At 34.1% G+C, this 24524-nt stretch overlaps 3 protein-coding genes across 6 annotated transcripts; 1 reads left to right on the forward strand and 2 right to left on the reverse strand.

The window, feature by feature from the left end:
- Positions 1–549: 549 nt before the first annotated feature.
- On the forward strand, positions 550–2891 carry LOC102626837 (glutaredoxin-C3). 3 transcript variants are annotated; one of them, XR_001506665.3, is made up of 5 exons: positions 550–794; positions 1513–1586; positions 1681–1812; positions 1906–2046; positions 2626–2891. XR_001506665.3 is itself a non-coding variant. In XM_015525849.3 (4 exons), exons 1-4 carry the CDS (start codon positions 622–624, stop codon positions 1959–1961), a joined length of 435 nt encoding a protein of 144 aa, XP_015381335.1. In that variant the 5' UTR covers positions 551–621; the 3' UTR covers positions 1962–2272. The 3 variants fall into 3 exon arrangements, 2 of the variants coding, with proteins under 2 accessions (XP_015381335.1, XP_006466885.1); XM_015525849.3 differs by lacking the exon at positions 2626–2891 and having other exon boundaries at positions 551–794; positions 1906–2272; XM_006466822.4 differs by lacking the exon at positions 2626–2891 and having other exon boundaries at positions 555–794; positions 1681–1779; positions 1906–2272.
- A 3-nt stretch (positions 2892–2894) lies between these two features.
- On the reverse strand, positions 2895–6816 carry LOC102625564 (probable methyltransferase PMT27). The gene is made up of 8 exons (XM_006467091.4): positions 5288–6816; positions 5064–5213; positions 4561–4831; positions 4344–4454; positions 4093–4267; positions 3753–4025; positions 3471–3665; positions 2895–3352 (listed from the first exon to the last, which is right to left on the reverse strand). The coding sequence occupies exons 1-8, from the start codon at positions 6503–6505 to the stop codon at positions 3136–3138; spliced, it is 2610 nt and encodes an 869-aa protein (XP_006467154.1). The 5' UTR covers positions 6506–6816; the 3' UTR covers positions 2895–3135.
- Positions 6817–14932: 8116 nt separating this feature from the next.
- Positions 14933–17379, reverse strand: LOC102626346 (protein SHI RELATED SEQUENCE 1). Of its 2 annotated transcripts, none has more exons than XM_006466821.4 (2): positions 16095–17379; positions 14933–15649 (listed from the first exon to the last, which is right to left on the reverse strand). In XM_006466821.4, the coding sequence occupies exons 1-2, from the start codon at positions 16708–16710 to the stop codon at positions 15246–15248; spliced, it is 1020 nt and encodes a 339-aa protein (XP_006466884.1). In that variant the 5' UTR covers positions 16711–17379; the 3' UTR covers positions 14933–15245. The 2 variants fall into 2 exon arrangements, with proteins under 2 accessions (XP_006466884.1, XP_006466883.1); XM_006466820.4 differs by having other exon boundaries at positions 14933–15664; positions 16095–17375.
- Between the last annotated feature and the right edge of the window lie 7145 nt (positions 17380–24524).

A 24524-nucleotide genomic window follows, 5' to 3' on the forward strand; every position in this document is an offset into this window, starting at 1 on the left:
ACTACCCAATCAGATATGGGCTAATGTTTGGATATTTGACCTCTTATCAATACAATATTTGTTAGGGTATTTCCCTTGACAAGTTAAATTTCGGGTCGAAAAACCGGTTCCCAAAGATCCGAGTAATGTGCTTTCACATAAATATAAGACAATTCAAACCATTAACATTCAATTTCAAGAATGAAGCCATTCAACCAATAAATAATTTACCGTTCATTTCTTAGAATAAAGGCCATTCACACACAATTATATAAATCTCTTTCCACTCTATGTGATAATTTTTCCAAAGCGACAAATAAAGCCTAATGACTCATTTTAACGAGACATTCTAATATGTTATTTTATCTGTGACCTCAAGGACAAAAAAAAAAAAAATTCTATTTTGCTTCTTTTTTTTTTTTTTAACATCTTCTATCCGTTAATTAGGCCTTGGGCCCTTGGCCCGTGGGGTTAGATAAACTATGAGGGCTCTCAAATTGCGGCATGGAGCATTCGGCCTGCTACGCTCCAGGCTCCGTATCTACATTTATTATTATTATTAATTTATTATTATCATTTAAAGATTGAAGAAGAGAAACATTAGCGTGCTGTCGATGGTTGTTCGACTTTTGCCGTGAAGAAATGAAGAAGCGCGGTTGGCAGTCGCGATTTCTTGTTGAGGCGGTGGGCCTATTATTCTTCTTGCTGCTCGGAAACGCACCAACGGCCACTGAAGCCGACCATTCGGTTTCGGCTTTTGTTCAAAACTCCATCTTCTCCAACAAGATTGTCATTTTCTCCAAATCCTACTGCCCGTACGTCTCTCTCTCTCTCTCTCTCTCTCTCTCTCTCTATTTCTTTTACTCACCAAAATATGTTTTCATTTTAATACGGTTACGTTTTTTGCGTTATGTTACATAAATGATGACTATGATCGTTTCTACTGAATTGGGGTTTTTTTTTTTTTTTTTTACTGTAAATTGGGCGCTTCGATAAATACAATTTGATTGAAACGCTCAATATGCGATTTAATATTACAAAATTTTCACTCACAGACCAGGATTTTTTCCCAGTCGATCAGAGTTGGAAGCCCAATTTGGAGACATCTGTGACAAATGCATTAAAATCTTCCAATATTATTTTCAGAAATGAAACTTTGGCATTGCTGGTAGCTGTTCTATAAGTGGTAAACTGTTTCTAAACGAGTGGAGATTGGTGGTTAAACAATCACGCTTCGATCAGTTTAGAAATAGAAAGATGTCTCTTTTAGTTCATATTATAGACTCTGTGATAGTTCTCAACTTCTCGTATTAGGAAACTTTTCTGTGTAGACTTGGTTTCTGTTTGTTGACTCAATTGCAAGTTCTATTGGCTATTGTCTTTTAAGCCGTTTGCATGGCCGGAGTTAAAGGATGCTGTCCTTAACTTGTAAATTTGAGCAAAACTGACCATACTGTGACAGTTGCTCTATCTCTCACGAACATCATGGACAAAATTTAATGAAAATTGGACTTTCTCTTACCCTGTTTCCAGTTATTGCTTGCGTGCCAAGCGCATATTTGCTGATCTAAACGAGCAGCCATTTGTTGTGGAACTTGATCTTCGAGGTATCTGTCTACTATTGTTGTTGTAACTAGCTGCTCTTTGTTGTCAATTTGGAAAAATGGCTTCAATTTCCTATGTGATTGCTAAAATGTGTAGATGATGGGGCTCAAATTCAGTATATTCTTTTGGATCTGGTAGGCCGACGCACCGTCCCACAAATCTTTGTGAATGGCGAACACATTGGTGGTGCTGATGGTTGGTCTCAGCTCTCTCTGGCTCATTCTACTTGTAATTTAAATTTCTTCTTGTCACCTTACCCTTGCGGTGCAACCACCTTTTATCTGGTACTTATGATGATTCCCTGTTATTCTTATGATTCAGATCTCAAGGCGGCTGTCCTGAGTGGTCAGTTGCAGCAGTTACTTGGTACAAGTTGATGTGATGCGAGGATGAGAAGCATATGCATCCAGTCTATAACTTTGTGTGGAAATTTCATACAACACTGGATTTGAGCAAGTCTTGGTGAGAATTTTATTTGTTAGCTATATGATGTAAGCCAAAAGCAATTATACAGAATTTGCCAACCCTTTCTCAATGGAAAATTGATGTTCCAGTAAAAAGTTTTCTTGTACATGTAGTTTGGATGTGAAAATGAGATGCGGTAACATTGATAATGTTTGATTCATCTTGAATGTGGAAGTTGTTGTTGCATATTCAGACTTACTATACAGAGTTACTCATTTACTTATTTTTGCCAAAAGCAATGATTTGGAATGTGCCTCTACTTTCTCTGTCGAAAACTGATGTTCCAATAAAAAGTTTTGTTGTGCATAAAATTTAGACTGTGGGAGATTACGCCATTTACTTTCTTTTTTTTTTTTTTTTTAAATCACATGCAAGTATCCAGTCTTCTGAAACAAAACTGAGTTAATGCGGATATCATTCATTGAAAATGAGACATTCGAGTTCTATTACAAGTCTGTGGTAAATGATATATCATCTGCTGAACTAGTACTATAAGCTTATTCTTTTTTTTTTCCCCTTTTCCTTTAATCCACTTTCTGCTGTTATAACAGTTCATCAAATTCTGGTCTAATGCAGGTTTGTATTGCTGCTTTCACTTCTGACAAATCATAAATTGAAGATGAAAATGATTGGTAGCAACAACTAGCTAGTTAGGAGATATGTGCATTAAAGAATTATGATGAGGATTAATTTTGCATTTATTTTCATCTTACCTGATGAGTAGGAAAATTTTTGCATGAAGTTCAGTTCAAGAAGATATGATATGTTATAATTTGTTTTTTATATTTTATTTGCCCATAACAATCAACTATACCATATTAAAAAGTATTGCGATTTGAGAAGTCCTAATTTTTATGCTTTCTAGCATCCATGGTTCTGGGGGAAAATATCACCAATCTGGCAGTTACACTACTTGCTATGGTTACATATTCTTAGGAGCTTTACATCCTGGTGAGAACAATCGATACGTTTTCACCTTGCCAAATTTCAGAATAAGAAGATGCCCCTATATCTGACGACTATGCTAAATAGAAGGCAAAATGAGCCGGCCCCTCGCATACACTCTGTGATGCATCTTCTCCACGATCAGGATGAAGGTTGGTATGTGTCTGGCCGCCAATTGCCTTTCTGAGCACTGAGTACCCCTTCTTGGTCTTTGGAGAAGGCGAAAAGAATTTCCCAGTGTAGAGATTTAAGGAAGTTCTCAACTTCAGTCACTGCACTGGGCTCATCACGAACAATCAATTTACCTCCAGGTCTGATTATTCTGTCGACCTCTGCCATCACGGGAACAAGTTTGCACCTGTCAAATTAAAACAAACCCAAAAGTATAGAAATGGGGCTTCTAATTAAGATTGAAAGAGGACAAGAAAATGACTAGTGAGATCAGGAAGATGAAGTGAGTAATCAATAACTTATACCTATTTTTAAGCTGTGAGAAAAGATGATCAGCGTGCAAGAGATCGTAGCTACGTGGGTAAGTGCTGAAAGATTCACACCAATCATGGTATATTCCAAAAAGACCACGCTCATATATTATGGGAAGCGTATCTGGAGAATTTACATTCACTACATTCATAACCCAAACTTGCAGGTCCTTCAAAGCTGCTGCAAATCTGCAAGTAGGAGGCAGAACTTACATCTCGCTTGAATGGATGAACAAATAAAAAAAAATGGAAAAAGGGAAAAAGAAAGTAAAATACCCTCCGTAAACAGCTCTCATGTCCATAACATTTCTAACATTAGACCAATTGATACCCAATCCGCTCATGTATGACGTGCTCACCACATATCTCCAATGTTTATAATCTCTTGTGAAATCTTGAGGAGCCGGTCTGCCGTAGATTCCCATTTGGGAGCTGTTTAACCAGTAAGGAGGTCTTTGCAATCGGTGGGGCCACGCCTCCGGCCACTGACTTCCTCTCTCAGCCTTGTCAACGGGCACGCGATGCACACACGCCTGCAGAGGCACATACCTGAAATGAAACGGACTGTTTATCAGTCAACTTACAGCAAATTAAACTAGCGAGTTAAAACACCTACCAGGCAGCATTTGGATCTTCTTCATTTTGGCACATTGGAGGAGTCATCTGGTTTCTTTTCTCGTAGCATTCGTTTGTGGTGGGTTTACGGTAAATGGCAAACCCAGCAGAATTTAGCTTATCCATCTTGATAGTCACGAGCTCCCAGCACATGGATACGGTCAAATTGGACATTGCTAGAGAAAATTACTACTCCAAGTCAGCTTGAATGAGTCGAAAGCCGAAATTATACATACTATGTTGGAAATTTACCATTCCAGATTTCAACATCTTCTCCAAGCTTTTGATATACAGGAGTGGCTGACCAAACGAAGTAACCCCCAGGTCTTAAAACTCTGTTCAATTCCAGAAGAAGTTTACCACCTGCACAGAAACCAAAAAAAAAAAGAGAGTTAAATCTAATTTTTTGTCAGCACCATTAAGCAAGTAAACTATGAATCTAAAAAGTTAGATTTATTGACGTATATACCGTCTATGTGCCAAGGCACCCTACAACGTGCACAGTGAACCAGATCAAAAACGTTGCTTGGAAATTGCAGCCGCTTAGTACCCATAACAGCTGATATTGCAGGGATTCCTCTTTCAAGGGCAAATTGGATTTGAGCATCGTGCTCATCTTTTGGTGCAAATGACATTGTAAGAACATCTCTTTCGAAAAGGTAACCTCCGAAGCTGGCAACTCCACACCCAACGTCCAAGCTCACTCGAGTGTACTTTCCCCATGCTATTTTGGGTACCGCCTTCCACATAAGAAAATTAATTTTTCAAGTTGAATAATGATAATAAAAAAATTGCTAAAGAAATTCAGTTAGACAAAGTTTAGAAAAAATAATAAATAGATGAAATCGATGGTAGTAACGATCGATACAGTTGTCGTGCTATATATATAGACCAAAAATATCACCCTAGCCGTCCAAGCGCCAGCAGTGATAGTGAACAAACCTGGATCTCTGATCCAGTGGGGAAACTCACCTGCTGAATAAAATCAATATAATGGAGAGCACCATGTATGAACTGGGTTCCACCACCAGGAAAAGTTATGATCTCACCAGTCACTCTGACCCAGTTTTGGTGCCCCTTCACTTCCGCCAGCATCGGGTGCGGCACATTTCGATACCATATCTGCAAGACCACAACAATAAAGTTCAAAACCCACAGAAATCGTACCAATCGAGGGTTCTTATTCACACTCTTACTTTATCTCTGCTTTTTGGCCATGGGATTGGTACTTTGTATCCCTCAGGAAGGGGAACTAAGCAAACGGGCCCCTCCTCAGGACAATGCCTTTCACGATGTTCATAATGGGCAGTAGTACGTAACTGCTGTATGGCTTTCGTGTTGTCCAAACAAGGTATAAAATCAGGGCCCGTTGTTTCGTTACATAAACGCCATGTGTACCCGTCGATGTTCCCATTACCCTCGTCACCCTCTGATTCATCTTTGCGCCTTTCTTTCTCGTTTTGTGACTGACTTGCTTGCGTTGACCATGACTTCCTTGACTCCAGTGATTCCTTTGGACTACTCCCCGTGTTGCCCCCATCAGGATTCCATGTCTCACTGACGCCCGAGTTAGAATTGGTCAGCTTGTGTTCCTTTGCTCTCTTGCCCTCTGTTTCTTCTGTATTTTCTTGTTCGGTTTCTTGAGTAACATTCTCTGATTTTGGTGAGTCAGAAACTTGAACTTCTTGCTGAGGTGGTGGCTGCAGATAAGGGACTATTTGGTCGCTGAAACTGTGGAAAGGAGTTTCCTCTTTCTGTTGTACATGTTGCTCTTGATGTTTTTCAGTACTTCGTCGTTTATCTTCATCTGATATATGATTTTCAGGATCATTAGCATTTAATGTCTGGTTTCCGGCATTTTCTCGCAGTTGTTGTTTAATCATTTCTTCAGTTGAAGACTTGGCATTATTGTCAAAAACAAAAAATTGTTGGTTTTCAATTAAGGTTTTGTCTTCAGACATTTGAGTGTCAACTTCGTTCTGCTTCTTCTGCTCTTCAATGATTTTCTTCACTTTCTGTTCATCGCTCATCTTGCTATCGTCATCACCAGCACTACTCGCATTTCCTTCATCTTGTTTATCGCTGCCGCCACTTCCTTTGTCATTAGTAATAGTGTAATGAGTCTGATTCGGATCACCTGTTTGAATGGCATCAATGGGGAGAACGCCAGGATTATCCTCGAAGACAGTGTGCTCGTTTTTCTCAGTGGCTTTGAGAGTTTCAGGTTCGTCGGAGAAAGAGAAGCCGCTGTCGCTGGTGGTGGTGTTGATTTTGGGCGGTGAAAAGGTTTTGCCAGTCAGCATCCATACGCCAAGAACGCATAATGCTATGAACGCTATGGTTGTAACGGTCGTTGATGTTGTCGATGACGACGATGAAGGTGAGCGCTTGAGGCCACGCTTGCCTAGAGGCATTTTGCATTCGAAGACAGAGAGAGATGATAATATTATTACGTATTAATATAATAATAATGAAAATTTTGGGTTGATGAATTTCGTTTTGAGGAGGAAAATTGAGAGAAGAATTTTCGCCACGTTGGGACTGCAGGAGAAAGGAGATGTTTAAGCCTTGTTTGTGGAGGAAGATGGAAATTAGATTGAAAGAGAGAGAGTCAGAGACAGAAACATTCTAAGTTGACAGAAACATTCTAAGTTGGAATGTCTTGTGATCCAAAGGACTCGGAGAAAATGGAATGTTTTTCTTGTTTTTCTTTTTTCTTTTTTTAAATACATCCGGACTCTTTGGTAATATTGTTGGATTTAAAATGATTATTGTTAATTATGCTATAAAAATAACTAAGTATAAAGAAAATCATTTAAACGTTTAATAAATTTTATTTTTTAAAAGTGGTATAAGTTTTAAAAGCAGTCGTATATATTTGATAAATTTTACTTTAAACTACCTTAACAATATAAATTACTGAAATTGACATAATATTAAATAAAAATTTATTTACATATTCATAAACATGTATGTAAAATATTTTTAATGTGTACATATAATAGTTTATAATTAAAATAAATATTTCTATATTATCAATTTTATTTTTATTTTTTGGTTATCTAAATATAATTAGCAATGATAACAATTTATTAAAATTTAATGATTTTATTTCCTAATTAATAAGAATAATTATGAGAAATATAATATTATATATGTGTGTGTGTAAAATTAATTCTCTGATTCATATTTTGAAAACTATTTTTTTCTTACTTTTTAAAATCTTCTGTAGAATAAAATGATTTTGTCAAAAATAATTTATAAAAATATTTAGTAAGTACCAAAATTAACTTTTAACTTTCATCACATTTAAGACTCTTAAAAATAATTTTAAACAGGTTCATACTGACTATATAGAGCTAATAATGTTGTTATAGGACTTTTTTTTAATTAATAATGGGCCATAGTGTGATCCATTTTCTCCAGGCCAATCATTTTATTGATTTGGGAATATTTAGTTACAGAATAAGCCTTTTTGACAGCCCTCAAAATTTATCATAAAAACCCTTCTTAATTAAACTTACCGAAATAAGCAAAGATACATAATTCATTTCTTATTTTCTGAATGGAAATTCAATTAAATAATTAAATAAATTATTCAACCCATTTCATAATTTATATTTATGTTTTAATTTTAATATATTTTTTGAGAAAATTGTAAAAGTATAGATTTATGGAGATAGAAACGATTAAATTAGAAGATAAGAATTGATATTTTGGGATTTATGCATATTTCATAAATAAAAACTATGAGATAAATAAATTTTTTTACATGGGAAGATGGTTAATTTTGATTCAGGGGTTTGTATTTTATAAATTTTACTGGGGTATTTTAAGAAATAAAATTTAAAAGGGGTGTTATAAGAATTTTTTATGGGTGTTGAAAGTTCCACTCTGTTGTTAAATCCGAAAGACTGATGCTAGCTGCACCCTTGAATTTCTTCGTACAATACTCTTTTTTATTTTTTGATAACTTTTTTATGAGATGAAATTACATAAAGTACAGATATGAAATTAATATTAAATTAACACATATAAATATTTTTCTTTACGTTAACATATCTTCACACCACTTCGTCTTCGTTAACTCCTTATTTCTTGTCTAATATAGAGTAGATTTAATTTTATTTTTGATAGATTCAAAATAATTCTGAAGTGATAAAGAGAAAACATACAAATAGTTGATGATTATCAAATTTCAATTTATATATATATATATATAGATTAATCAAATTTATTGAAACTTCATCTTGCAATTTTTTATCTGAAGAAAAACACATCAGAAGCTAAGGGAAAAATAATAAAAATTCTAGTAAACAAATTGATGGGGGTGCGAAGATTTAGTACCAAAATGAAAATATATTCTCATTTCAATTTAATTTATCTTCTTATCTTTTTTACATAATTTTTTTAAAAATTAAGAATAGAGATACGAATATAAAAAAGGGAATTAGGAATTCGACAATGGTACCAACGAATCCAAGATTTCATTGGTAATGCACTCTTCATCGACACTTGCATGTTCATCCGTATTTGTAGACCAATCAATGTGGGCCTAACTTCTATCAAAATTAAAAAAAAAAAATGCTAAATAACTTGAAAATGTTGTCAGCATTCATGGCCTTGAAATGTCAAATGAGTTTCGAAGGCATGGGGCCTTGTTTTTCTTTTTTATGTTTTTAGAGTTATTATTAATTTCGGATGCTTAGAGGTTTTATTTATTATTAATTAATGGCCGGCAATTGAGGCTTCTCTACTGCTCCTTTGATGCTAATGATACCATCATTGGATAGATCACAAGAAATGGAGTTCAATTACATCAGATATGTCGTCAACAAACAACTTTTGATTTTCCGACGAGTCACCGGCCATTAATTTACTGTTTTTATAAATATTAAAATTATATGATATTTATTAAATATAAAAAAGTACATAAAAAATTACAATATATAAGCGTATCATTGTATTTTTAATAAAGGAACCAGAGTAACACGACCATTTCACTCTATCGTAGATTAATTTAAGATTTTACTAAACACCTTCACAGTTAAGATTTGGCTGCTCAGCTGCCACACATTAATCTTCGACGGGACTAATTAAAGCACTACCATTGTCACTCGTAAAAATTGAGAGATGGTTACCTTGCAATACAAAATCTATCCTTTTAATTTGTGGACATTTTCAAAGGGAATATTCCCCAAGAAAGTGCTAACTAAATTTCAAACTGAACACAAGAGAAGTTATGATCGAGGGAAGTTAGAGATGATCCACATAAGGCAAACTGACTGAGACACTGAGCACTCTCTCCATTGTCAGGTGCCCTGTCGCTGTTGGACTTGGAATTTTCCTTCTGCAATTAAGTTTTTTGTTTTTATGAAACTTGTGATATCACTTTTCAGAAGCCCAAACGTCCGACAGAAGCTCTGCATAACTAAACAAAAGAATACTACACTGCGCAAAAAGGACATATTAATTATAGCGAGCTTTTTACATCAAATTATTCCAAAATTTACTGCTAACAAAACATATAAATTGCGCCCACATGCTCGCGCATGCTACTCCTTTCTTTTTTTTCCCTTTAAGAGTTTACATGATCATAGTTGCTCTTTTACTTTCTCTAGTTCATCCTTATTTTTTCCCTTTAATTTGTAATTAATTCAGCAGTACTAGCTCACATGTATATTTCGACCCTTATGCATGCCTTTATCACGAGTAAAATAGGGTAATATATCTCAAAAGCAAGTTGATCTCAAATTAAGCAGAGACAATCGATGATTCGAAGACTTGTTGGGACCAAAAAAGAAGCTGCGTTATGGTCCAGCCAATGGGTTTGATGCATTTGCATGCCTCTGGCCTCACTCTAGCTGTGAATGTCACCCACGCCCTATTGAGACAGAGTGCCCTAATCCCACAGCAAGCCCTAGTTAGTATGCTTTGGCTTTGAAGGAACTTTGTTTTTTTTTTTCCTTTCTGTGATGCTTAATTATTGCAATTCGGATTTATTCTCTCTCTGGGAATGAATAATGGAGTTGTGTCTATTAACATTTTAAGCTTTCCAAAGAGACAATTTTAAGCAAAAACTGTCAAGGCTGGCTAGCTAGGCTATACCGAACTCAGTTATTCAAGGGAACATGAAACAACAATATTAGCTACAGAAATTAAAGCAGACAGAGCAGCAAAGTTCCTGTGGAATGCAGGCATTACTAGAGCTTCAAGTTCTGCGGACGGTGGCGAGAATGCTTTCATGCGTATTTACTCCAAAAGTCTTGAGGTGGGTACATTTCCCGTCCTACAATTAATTTTCGTGTGCTATATAAGGCACATTTTTTATTCTCTTCCTTTTATTTATTTTAAGTTTTATTATACTCCAATTACTGTCTGGTTGGAAATATATGGTTGTTGATTGATTAGGGTACTTAACTACGTCTAACTAGCTAGGGCTCAAAGTAATCCATAATTGCTATGGGTTTGGAGGAAATTAAATGATGTAATTAGTTGAGTGTGCAGCCATCTGAAGAGAAAGAACAAAAATAATTTTTAAAAAAAAATGAGGGGAGAATCCACAGCCAAACTGGGAGTGTCCTTTCTGTGAAATTAAGTTTCTGAACCAGGAAATAGGCATAGGAAGACTTTGTCATATTCATTTCCGGTGAAGTATCTTAATTATCAATATATACTATTATACTGTTATGTTGGCAGATCTGTACAGAGATATGATGACATATTATTCTAATTTGCGAAGGATTGATGACATTCCCGATAAAGAAGACACGATAGATAGAGCACCACAATACTTTTATGACCAACACCCTAATTTGAACCATTTTATGAGTAACTTCTCGAGTACTTCTATTGTGATGTCAAACGTGTAATTTTTGAACCTTAATACAAAAATGAGAAGAATTCAGTTGAAAAAAAAAATGCAATAACAACACGAGGAGGGTGAGATTTTCATGAATTCAAGTTGCTGAATAAAGTTTAAATTAAGATAAACCACATGGCCCCCCCTAAGTAGCACAACATATCTTAGGTTCTTTCCCACCAATGTGAGCTAGATTTGACCTTAAATGCATTTTTTCCTCATTATAAGCATTGTATTATGCGCATAAATTAACAACCAAGAAATTAAAAGATTTCACCCATTAAACTAACTAGCACCCCAACAATATTGTCACCAGTGGCTCATGTACAAAATAAAATAATTTCTTGACATTAATTATAATCAAATTTGAAGTTTGAGCTCTTTTTTCAATATTTTTCCGTATTAATTAGGCAACGGATTGGAGGGTATTTGAAGGCTTTATTTTTTCCATTTTTTTTAAAAAAAATATAGAGTAGCAAGGGGATAAATCCAGCTGTCACTCTGACGACAAAATGTAATATTTTATACTAATGATCAGATGGATTGATGATAGATTTCTCATGACCAGACATGCTGAAAGACAATAGTACAGAGTCACTAAAGCAACTTCTTTTTTTTTTTTTTTTGGGTCATGCTATCAAGCTACCTGGTGAATTTTAATTATTTCAGAAAAATATGGTATAAACAACTAAATTGAAAATAAAGCCCGTCTCATGGGCATAGATTATGGTAATTAAATTTATCATTGGTACTGGATCAACTCAACAAAGCGAAAAAAATCCTTCAAACGAAACCATGTCGTATAAGGGTGACTTTCATGAATTCCTCTTCCCATTCAGCTCTACGAGTCTATGCAGAGCTATTTTGTCCCACGCGCCACAAAAACTACGGAAAAGAAACTCGTATAGTCTTTTGTATGCCTTTAATTAGTTCAGATGAGCGCAATTGTCTATCTAGCTTGTAAGTAAAACCATACAAAATTTGCTCCAGCTTTCAAATAAATTCTCGACATTAGTCTAAAGTCTTAAATACGATATTTGGCTGTCTTTTTCGATTTGAGAGTAAGGAAGACAGATCTAGAGAAAACACACAGGCATACTCCTAATATTAACAGTCTTGTTAAGGTTGTAGTTTCTACAGTTCTTGGGTTAAGTACATATGGTTGAACTAATTAACCATCAACTATTGCATTAATTTAACTTTAGGTATAAGCTAGACCTGTGAACTTTTTCATGGTATCATTGTCAAACTTACAAGTAGCCCCATGCTGTTTTACCATGTACTAAAAACGTAACATGACAATATATAAACTTAAGGGTGGCTAGCATGTGACAAGAAGTGTTACGAAAGTAATCCAACATCGGCTAAGAAAAATTCTTGAACAAAATATATAAGTTTGATGCAACCTTCAACTCTTTAGCTAACTTTTGACAATGAGATAAGTTTAAGGACTAGCAATCTTACATGTGATCATATTGTATTGTCATGTTTCAAAATCACTACAGCTTTTCTTCCTAAGTTCTATTTTGAATTATTTTTACTTGAATATCTACTAGTTCCTTGACCTAATAAAAGTTTAACTAAGTTTCAAAGGTAAGATTTTAAACAATAGCATTTAAGGTTGTTTAACATTCCTCTGTCTGTGCAAGGCTCACTTGAGCTCCTTACATAAACCCAACATAGGCAGTTTCATTAATTACCTACTAATATACCATATTAAGAAATAGCTTAATCTAAAACTCACACACACACACACACACACACATCAATGTATCAAACTTGCAACAGAGAAGTACATTATCTTGTTTTCAGTGTTCTAGTTCCAGATTTATTACAATAACCTGTCCTATTTACCAAACATTGTTCATCGGCCTATTTCAATATTCCCGCCCCCCCCCCCTCCCCCCCCAAAAAAAAGGGAAGAAGTTTTTATTCCTTTCCTGAGTAGACATTGACTTATAAAACACATCTATAAATAGAAAGATTGACATATGATAGAACATTAATGTAGTTTCTTCAAGGTTCACGTTGAATTTAATGAGATTTTTTTTAGAAAATTACAAGTAAAAATGTCAAAGTTAAAATCTAGAAATATCTAGGTGTCAGTTAGATAGTGAAGCGGTGAGATGAGTTGAGAAGTGAAAGCGGTTAAATGTATGGTTAAAAGATCACAAGTATGTTAGTTTGCTAGGTTACATATAATGTAACATATAATTGACCCAAAAGAAATTTTTATGAGCCCTTAATTATGTGATAGGTAAAAATTGAGTTGTACAAAAAAACTAATTTTGGGTTAGTGCAAGTTAGGGATGATGTATATAAGTGATGGACAATCACACAAGAAAGGAAAAACATTCGCAGCCCTGTCTTTCCTTTCTTTATCCAAATATTACCCAACAACTTTCAACTTTACTCAGATACACCCTTCTCGCAAAATATAAACTTCCCCAAATAATAACAGTTTGCTTAAGTGAAAATCTCATCAAAGGTGAACAAGAAAATTTAAATGAGAAAACAAGGAGAATGTACAAAAGAAATGTGCTACTAGTAAATTTCCGAAAATCATATAGTATATTATACCCTAATGTAACTTTTATGTATAGAAGGAGCCGCTTAGCTCATATAGGCAGCTATATTGCCAGCCTAGCATCACCGTAGTGAACATGTCAGAATACTAAAGAACCTTATAGCCTGTAATAAGCACCATAGTTGTTCTAAGAATTGACACTGCAGTCGTGCGTGTTATAACAAATAACTGTTTCACTTACTTCTAACATTTGTTGTAAATATGCTCCCGCATTCAAGCAGGTCAAAAGCTAAGTAGCATTTCCTGGTGAATTCATGTGACTTTACTTCTTTTTATATGCTTATACTAAGCTAAATCCATTTCATCAACTGAAAAAAGCAATCATTTAACGTGCCCTATGTGGCTATATGAGCATGAACTCTTAATATAGAAATCAAATACCTCTTCTAAAAATTACATTTTCTCAAATAAAATAAAAATTTGCTTGTGGGAGCTGAGACGAAATAATGTTACTGTATCATTTATTTGAGAAAAAAAGGAAAAGAAATGTTATTGACTTATTGTGCTGGTTCTCTTTTTGTAAAAAGAATAGAATATGTATCGAGCAGAAAGTTGGTAAATTAAGGAAAGATTCTCAATCATTCTGCTTCGTTCAGACATTCTAAAACTTCACTTAATGGGAAACAAACAGTCATTGTAATAATGTATACAACCCAAGGCATGCAGCTACATTTATACGCCCATGTAATTAATTATACGTACTACTTTCTAGCAGAAGGTGCGTTAAACTTAGACTAGAGGGTGATAAGAAATTTTTCCCCTTGTATCATCAATGTCACATCTATGCGTGCCTATCCTAATCAAGAAAATGATGATCACAATCATCACACACTAAACTTACTGTATACATACAGAAATATAGATGGAGAAAGAGAGAGAGTGTTACCATAAATTAATTATTATTATTAGAGCATTGATAATTGAATACCATTAAAACATCACCAAACTATTTATGCTACAGTACTATGCTTTTGTCATAATACTATTTTGTTAGTGGTGAAATATCACTCTTCCTCTTATTATTTCATATTCACCTTTGAAGAAGTTGAAAGGTTAGCTCTTGCATGGCTGGACACACCTCCCATGCCGCGATAAGCAAAGGACGAAGACTTTGTTGAATGTGCAAGCAAACACGAAACCAAGAATTTTTTTTTTTTCCCCATTTGAAATCGGCAAGTAGGGAGAGGAAAAGAAAAAAGCCTTCCATATTCAAAACTAACCAGAAAGCGCAATGAAAATCAAATCCCCAGAACACAAATTCAACTAAAAAGACACCATATATATATATAATAAAAATTGAAGAGAAAAACCCCAAAGAAAAATAAGAAGAAACAGACACAACATGGTCACAGCAAAACACTGATGGCCGCTTGCCCTTGAAGGACAAAAAGATGAGAATAAGAATGATATATAATCATAAAGAGATAATGTGAACTAAAGGTTTGAAATTAGTGCGAGAAAATTCAACATAGCCCCTCTCGATCTCGTGATCTGTTCAATTAATTTGTTTGAAATTACTTTGTTTTTTTTCTCACTAGCTAGCTCCTACTTAATTAAATGGGTTGATATCAAATCAACCGAAAACAACATTAGCAAATAAGAAATAATATTTAATCTAAAGTAGACTAGAGAGATGGACTGATCACTGAGAGAGACGGGGGGTAGTTAAAAAGAGAAGTGACATGGTGGTTTTTAACAATTACGATTAGGAAGACCTTGGGCTTGGGAAGAATTGCGTACCAGCAGCAGCCATGAAAGTGGTGAATGGAGTTGGGTATAAAGAAGAAGGATCTAGAAACGCTGCAGTAGAGGACGAAGCTGTAACAGCAGCAGCAGCAGGGCTAACAGGTGTGGCCGTGGTGTTGACGGGGTCAGGGCCAGCACCAGCAGTTACGAGATTCAGTGGCTGAAGTTGAATTCCGCCACCGGAAGAGCTTTCACCAGTCGTGTAGGTGCTTTCAGGTCCTTGGTCATAGAGAATTCCTTTGAACAAATGCCCTCCTATGTTCACTGAAGTTTGATATGCGAACTGATCCTCACTATCATCAATGCCGCTCACTTTCACGCATCTAAATACCGCTTGGGTACTCACTTCACCCGGTAGATTCTCTGTTACTTCAAACCCTATAATCAGTTAAACCCAGATAATAAAAACCGATGGATTATCTTAATTTTCATAATTATTAAATCAAAAGGAGTTCATTTAATTATTTTTTAAGCGGGTAGCCACATAGATGATGAAACGCTACACTTGCTTTTGCTACACATATATCAACAAAGACACACTCACACACAAAGAGGAAAAGAGAAAAAGAAAAGCGCCGATGGGGGGTTCGATTTCAATATTACACGCAATAGAATAGATACACCACACACACAAGGCCTTTCTTTTTCTTTTTCTCGGGGTTTCCTCCTAGAAGAATTTCTGTAAATGCTGTCCCATAACTATGGTTCAGGGTCAATCTTTGAAACTGTGAGGGTTTTAAAGAGACAAAATTTATGTGATAAAGAAAAAAAAAAGAAAAAAAAAAAGAAAAAAAGAACAAAAGTGTACCAGAGGCGTTAGCGGGCAAGCGACTGCAAGCAAGAGAGGAGGAGATGGGATTTGCCTCCCTCGGCCTTTTGTTAGTCTCCCCACGAAGTTGAAGCCGTTGCTGCTGCAAAGCTAGTTGTTGTTGCTTCTCTCGGCGTTTAGAAGCGGCAACCCAAGTACTTTTAACATGTGTTTGGCAGTCGAATCCTCGGCTCTTGCAGCAAGTTCTGCATCGCATGTGAGCACAGTCTTTCTTGGCTTGGTTGCCGCAATCTTGGCAACTCATTCCTCCACCAATTCCACTGCTACTCCTCACCATCATGAACGCCGATCTTGATGAAGAATTATCAATACCGCCGACCACGTTGATTGCGCTTCTGCTGATGGGTCCCATCCCTAAACCAGCAGCTGCTGAGGATGAGTATAGATCTTGCTGTTGCTGCTGTCTCTGTTGAAGCAGGAGTTCAGCTTGTTGTTGCCATAATTCGAAAGAAGCACCCTGCTTGTAAGAAATGTCTTCATTTTTATACCAGAACCAATTCTCAGGAGTAATTGGGTTTGCTGGATTATGTTGTTGGTCTTCCTGATTGTTGTTGCTGCTGCTTGAAACTCTACCTAATGAAAAAAAGCCTGCCATATTGCCTCCTCAACACCTGACCTAGACCTCAATTGTGACAGAACATCCATATCAAAATCTCTATCTAGCTTTGAATTCTCTTGTTACTTCCCAAATATTACATGGGAAATTTGCATCTTTTTTTTTTCCCTTGATTTTCTTGGAAAAAATGTGAGAAAAGAAAAAGAAAAAAGAAAGTTTTCTGTTTAGCAACTCGAAAATTCCAAATTATAAGTAGCGTATTTGCGTAAGTCTCAGTCTGAATTCCGGTTGAGACACACGTCGAGCAGTGTAATTGAGGGGCAGTCTTCAATTCCTTTCTTTGGCTTCGATCTTCTTCTTTATCGCAGTGCTGGTTTTGATATTTCTAAGCATTAATTCGAAAGCCCATACAGTTAACAGCTCTCTCTCTTTATATCTGCAGCCGCCATGCCATGCACTCCTTATTTCTCTCTCTTCTGTTATTACTATACACTACCCTCACCCTTGCTGTATGTAAATAGCTAATCAATTCTCTCTCTCTCTCTCTCTCAAAAGTTTTTTTTTTTTTTTTTTTTGGGATTCTGAGCAAAGCTATGCACTCTCTTCTCCTGTGTCTGTTGAACAAAACGCCTATCTCTCTCTCACTCTTTAAAAAACTGAGACTTTCACTTAACTAGTTAACTGTCTCTCTTCGTTTCCTATCTGTGGATGTCAGTTCTCATTGCAAATGGAATCATATCATCATCGTCATCATCTGTGACCCTCTTTCCCATCCAACGGTCTTTCTCTTGCCATGTGTCAATCCACTATCCTTTTCCTTTTCTGTCCCTTTGCACCGGAAAAACCGCTACTTTTTTTCTTTTATTTTATTTTTATTTTTTAAAAAAAATAAATAAATATGAATTACTTATTATCCACCGCATCAAAGCCTTTGCTTGATTTTCCTCGTCTCATTCTCTGATCTTTGGCTTAAATTACTTGTACAGATTATAATTTTTTTACATTTCATGAAAATATAATTATTGTTACAACACCCAAAAGTTGAAGCGGTAAAGCAAATTCTAGTCGATTGTTGTTACGCGGGGCATTTTCTAATTAATTAATCTTCCAATTTTCTTTTATTATTAAATTATTGTCTCGTGATAGATTTGGGCAGTGAAAAAGAGGCGTATTTATCGAATTCGTAAAAAAAATAATCATGTCTCATGTATGCACTGTGATTGTAACAGGGGAACACAGCGCCTCCTTCCCGTACCTTTTTGTCTTTTAAAATTGTTTATGATATTCAAAATTATTATAATAATTTTAAATCATCATGTCTTATTGTCATTGTTCAAGAAATACATTATCTGCCACTTGGGCTTGTAGCCCAATAGTAGACAATTACCTTCAAAGTTAAGCATGACTATGAGGGCAATGGTTCGAGTCTCCACGGACTCAACCTCCTTCAATTAAATATAATTGTATAGAGATTTCTATAAACGTCTTTCTCCCTTGCGAAATGCGAGTGGAGTAGAGACATTCCTCCTCCGTGAGGGGTATTTAGGATGGACATGTACTTCATAGAATAAAAATGTAATAATATAAGTCTCATGTATATATATCTGATTGTAAATATCAGTGTAATGACCTGCTGTCATAGCAGTTGTATATATATCTGTGTAATGCAGTAACCTGATGCTTAATCAGTTTAAAAAAATAATAATAATACATTATCTAATTCTTTTTTTATTATTATATCAAGTGACTTTTGGGGACCATTTTTTACGGTATTTCTTAAATATTGTGCACTCTCTATTTCCAGGAGACGATAAGTTATGGAAGTTGACTTATACAGTTGAGGACAATTCCGTCTTTTTTTCTGTTCATTTCACAAGACGGACCCGCCGGCCTGCGGCCCTGGCACATGAGGCCTACTGACTATGAAATCGTTTCCGTACAAAATATTTGGGCAATACATATAAATATATATATATATATATAAAAATAACAAAAAAACCTTATATTATTATTATTATTATTATTATTAGCTATAAGTTTTGGCAGCACTATATTTTCGGGAGGGTGAGTGATAGTCACAGGCAATCATTTTGTAAGGAAAATATGGTAGCAGGGGAGTGGGGGACAGTGAACCTCGTGCGTGTCCAAACTTCTAATGCTTCCACATAAAATGGGGCCTACAGTCTTTTGTGGGCTCAAATTACAGTGACGTGGCAAGATTCCCAAAGGAGCAGCTCGTATTCCCACGTTCTCCCCAATAATGTTACTCAAGTCTTTTTATCTTTTTCTATCAACATTTGTTGCTATTGATCCTGATAAAGTATTTTTTAAGCAGCTAGAATTCAGGAGAGTAAGGGTTTTTAAAATAAATAATTTAAATTTTATTCATCCTGCCGCCCTTTGAAAAAAAAAAAAACATATTATCTTCGATAGTTCCCGCAACTGAATTTTAATTGTAAGCTCTATTATTCTACGAACAGATATTATTGTCTCTATTGGAAAATGCAGATATGTGTACGAAGAAAACGAAATTTGATACTGGGGGCCTATAATATAATAGACAATTTATTTAAATTGACTTCTTGTGAAAATTTGGGATTTGCATTTTTATTGATTTGTAATTCTCAAATTTACAAGTCTACATTAATTGGGAGATGCTTATTATTTGTTTAACATTTATAATTTGTAAGGGCATCTCAAAGAATATAAATAAGATAATAAATTATCTTTAATATTCTATATTACATATGTTAATTAATTTTATTACAATTTATGACGTTTTTATATGAAAAATATTCATAAAAATTATGAAGATTAATAATGGTAATTTGAAGAAAAATAAAAAGATAAAAATAATAATCGGCCACTATATATTATCACAAGTCATACAAAGATGGGTAATAATGCTAATTATTAAATTTTATTTAGGTAAAGATGAAAATTAATTAATTAGATAGGGATATTTTGGAAAACATATTTTAATGATATCATTCAGACTTTTTAGATTAAGGCTTCGTTTAGTACAACTTTTCAAGTAGAGCTTATTTAAGCAGAGCTTTTGGCAATAGAGCTTTTACAAATAGAGTTTTTACCTTAAAAAATTTAGTTGTTTAGTTGTCAATAAGAGTTTTTATTAAAAATCTATGAAATTACTTTAATAAGTTTTTTAAAGTTATGTTATGCAAATTATAAAATAAGATTGTGAAATAAGTAGATGATATTTTGGATATTTTAACATTTAAAAAAAGTTTTTCAACCTCTACTTCCAAAAGCCCAAAATTTAAGCTTTTACTAGTAGAAACAAAATAACTTATTTAAACTCTAAAAGCTCTACCAACAAAAACAATCAAACAACAACAAAAAATTTTATAAGCGTTTATGAGATTAAATAACCACTTATGGCCATTAGATAAGTCATACCAAACAGGCACTAAGCAAAAAGCTAAAAAAATTAACTTACTAACTTAATTATTTAATGGCTGAAATTTTTTATTAAGTTAAAAAAATAAAATGACTTAATAACTTAACTGATTAAAATTAAGTTAATTATATCATTAAATCAAAAAAAGACAAACGGCTCCTTAGTTATTTTCCTAAAATTAAAATGTGTCTTTTATTTTAAGGAGATTACTTAGGATACAAGGAGTACTATCTTCCATCTTAGTATTCAATGTGTATTTTTAAATAATCTCATTTTTTTCAATTATTCAATCATTTCCTATTACCAAGTTTACTATTCGATACATCAGTCAACATTTTCCAAATCATAATTAAAAAGGATGTGGATTCTACTTTGACTAGAAGTCTAATCCTTCTCTATAAATAGGGTTGTGTTCTACACATTGAAGATAGTTCGCTACAAGTAGAAATATAGAATTTGGGTGCAAATAAGCAGCACTATAAGAATAAGTATTAGGTAAGTAGTGCCGCAAATATTCTGTATATAGTATGGGTGAATAGTGTCGGGACATGGATTGTTTCATGTTCATCTCAATCTATTATTAGACATCATTTGTTGATTGGTATCTATGGGAGAATGAGTGGTTTGCTGCAATGAAGGGATTCTACATCAAAGTTACAGATAAGAAGACGAGTGGTGTTTGTTAAGTAGATTCAACCAAGGTGGAGGCAAAAGTAAGAGGGAGTGTGAAATTGTGTAAGGTTCCAATAGGTTGTAATCTTTGCATACTTAATGAATTGCCTATTCTTTTGGTGTGGTCTCTCGAAAGTAGGATTGCGATCCGACCCTTATAAAAATCTCTATGTGTTTTATTTTCTATAATTTTTATTACTCGCATTTAAATTAATTAGCTTAATTAATCTAGGGTATAATTAGCCTCCATCTATAAAATAAATCAAAATTACCTAGCAATTATCTTTTGATCTGAGTTTTTTACACTAGTAATATTAATGGTTAGCTACTTTTTTGGGATTTATTAGTGATTAGTTCTTTAAATTAAAGTAATATACTATAAATTTTGGGGTCTAACCACGTACTTTGGGGAACTATAGTACTATACCCTTCCGGTCTGTAAACTATCAGATGATAACAAAATCAACAAAAACTAACAAAATCTTACCATCTTATAGTGCATGGATTACAAGATAATGTGTCATACAATTGCCATAGTCATAGCTTAAATTTTGACCACATATGAGTAACATATAATTTTATAGTCAGGAACACTTGTACAAACTGAATAACTGATATGGCAATATATAATTAGTTGACTAAAAATATAAAAATAAATTAATCATGTAGCTAGGTTCCTACCAATTTGTACAAAATTATTTGCAACTATATCATCATTACATATATATGTTAAGATTTCTCCTAAGTTTGGATAAGTTTTGAGAGAATCTTGATTTGAGACTAAGGCTCTATTTGGTATAATTTTTTAAATATATCTTTTACTTGCAATACACACACACACATACATATACATATACATACATATATATACTTATATACATACACACACATGTATGTATGTATGTGTATGCATGCATGTATGTTTGAGTTGTGTTGATTGTCAATGAGAACTATAATTAAAAATTATAAAATTACTTTTAATAGACATGTTTTTTAAAATTATATTATGAAATGAATGAAACAAGATTGTGAAATAAAAGAAAGGTACTTTAAACAATTTAACTCTTGAAAAAAAAATTCCACAATCTCTACCACCAAAAGCATAAAATTTAAGTTTTTTCTTAACAAAGGTAAGATATCTTATTTAATTCCCAAAACTTTACTCAAAATGGAACCAAACAATATTAAAATTTCTAAAAGAGCTTATGAAATTAAATAAAAACTTATAATCATTAGATAAGACATACCAAATATTCACTAAAGCATTGAAAACTTAAATATAATTTTGTCGATGCACGTCTATAATACATAATTGCACCGGATAAATTTGCATATCATGATTTTTTTTCAATTTCTTTTTGTTAAGAACTCATGAAAAAAGTATATGACATGTGTCCTTAAAATCAGAACTGCGGACGTTTATCTGGAATATTTATCTTTAAAAAAAAGGAGAGGCATAACTATTTCTCAAAAAGAAATAATAATAATAATAATAATAATAATAATAAAAGAAATAAAAAGAGAAAGTAGGGGATTTGCGAATATTTAAAATGGAAAGAAAGAAAGATTACTGCAACCTGGCCGTACGACCAAAGTTGCAAGGCTTTTTGGAGAGTTGAGAAATTTCTGGTTCCTAAATTCACCAGTCACATAACGCCACATCACCCTGTCACGAATGCTTTTCCGCAAATAAACAGATGTCTCCTCATAAAATGACCAAAATTTCCCTTGAATTCTATTCCATGCCTTGGACTTAACTTCTCCACGAGTGCCCGAATGAATGAGATAGAGATACACCAATCTCTTTGAATTCCACATAAGGTCTTGCATTGCATCTGGCTACAACTTAATTTGGTTCAAATGTGGACCAACCCAACTTTATAAATCAACATGTGGCATATTTGCACTTCACAAAAAAGTCGGATACCTAAGTCCTATACTAAATGTATGTTTGAAGTAAGGGGACCTAAAATTGATGTAAAATTTTGTATATTTGAATATTTAGAGGTACAATAACAACAGGATGGTCCTTCTCCCGGTTCTGGACTCATTAAGTTAAAGTTGAAATCAAGTCTCATTCAAGCCCATGTAGGCGGGTTACGTCATAATACATTAATGGTTACTGAGCAAGCCGATCTCCTTTCACATCATACAGATTGCAGAGAGCTGGCTGAAATGATGTCTGCATGAAATCAAAAGGCTTAATTCCAAGCATATTTACTTAATATGTTTCCATGAATCAGCCAATTTAGTGCTCCACTTTGGTGAGAATGTTAATATTAACTGCATTTCACAATGGAACAGGACTAGCCTTACTTCATGAATGGAACGTGAATGATATGAAGGGGGAGAGCCCCAGAGAGATACATGCTGAAACATAATCAAGTTTCAAGCTATAAGTTGAAAAAACCCTACTATCAATTGAGAGAGTAATACTTTTCTTTCTCCACCTTCTTGAATGATTAAAGATTTATAGTGTTCTCGTCAAGTTCAATCAACGTCTAACATAAGTTATAGTCTATAAAATAATTTTCCCTTTATAAATTTTAATAGTAATAAATATATATATAGAGAGAGAGAGAGAGAGAAAGTGAGAGAGAGAGAGAGAGTGAGGCATCCTCACTTTGTTAAAATTTTTTTTTATTTATTTGTTAGTTTATTGAAATATGTGTTATTTTTATTCGTTAATGGTATCAAAAGAATAAGATTGAGATTTTAAAGTATAGAAAAAAATTTAAAAAAATCTAAAACTGTAAGATTTAAAAGATTTAAAATTTAAAATATTTAAACTGCATAATTCATATATATTCTCAAATTTTTCTATACTTTAAAATTTTATATTAAAATATTTTCATATATATATATATATATGAGATGTTGACTTGTATTGGGTAATCACTCTACCAGTCCCGAGTGAGAAGTAGTGTACCCCAGTGAAAGACTACCAAAAAAAAAAAAAAAAAAAAAAGTATTGGGTAGTCACTCTCTCAGTCCCAAGTGAGCGTAGTGAACCTCAGTGAGAGACTTCAAAAAAATAAAAAAATGCATGCTGTAATAGACGATACCGTATCGATAATTTCGGGACATTAGCATTAAGAAGGCCTGCTTAATGTGATAACCAGACCATTTGCAATGACAAAAGAAAAAGGTGAACGGACACATTACCCATCAATCCAATTTGTGAAAAGAAATTAATTATAAAATAAACGAACTCTCTCCTGAGAAGACCTGTAGTTTTTAAGAGACTAGTAGAAAGCTGGCTCGTGAAATGAAGCATGCAGCAACATAAACAGTGTATTGCCACCACTGCCCAAAACATGGTACCTCGAATCTCGATTTACAAAATTGACTCCTTCTGAGTCAAATGAAAGGAAAGACCAAAGCTTCCCGTCCCACCAGTCAACTTTCAAAATTAGTTTACAGCTGGCTACCTACGACCCTTAAAACTTTCAAAAGCTTAAATTTGCATTATTTCTAATAACATTTACTCGAAAGATCGACATATATAGGTTGGCCATTTAATTTATGCTTTTGTAAATTTTATCAATGCATTTTATACATGTAGATAGAATGATCACAGAGTTCCCAGATTAAAGAAATAAAGCTGCCAACCCCTGTCCATGATTTGGAGAAGACAGTTCATGCATGCTTTTAACCTTTATTTATGGCCATCCACATTGTTTTCTTCAAAGCGATGTGTTTTTATATGGATTTTGCTAAAAATTTATGGTGGGAATGTTAAGATCTGAGAGCTTTACTG

The sequence above is a fragment of the Citrus sinensis genome, chromosome 7, assembly GCF_022201045.2.
Source record: "Citrus sinensis cultivar Valencia sweet orange chromosome 7, DVS_A1.0, whole genome shotgun sequence".
Lineage (NCBI taxonomy): Eukaryota > Viridiplantae > Streptophyta > Magnoliopsida > Sapindales > Rutaceae > Citrus > Citrus sinensis.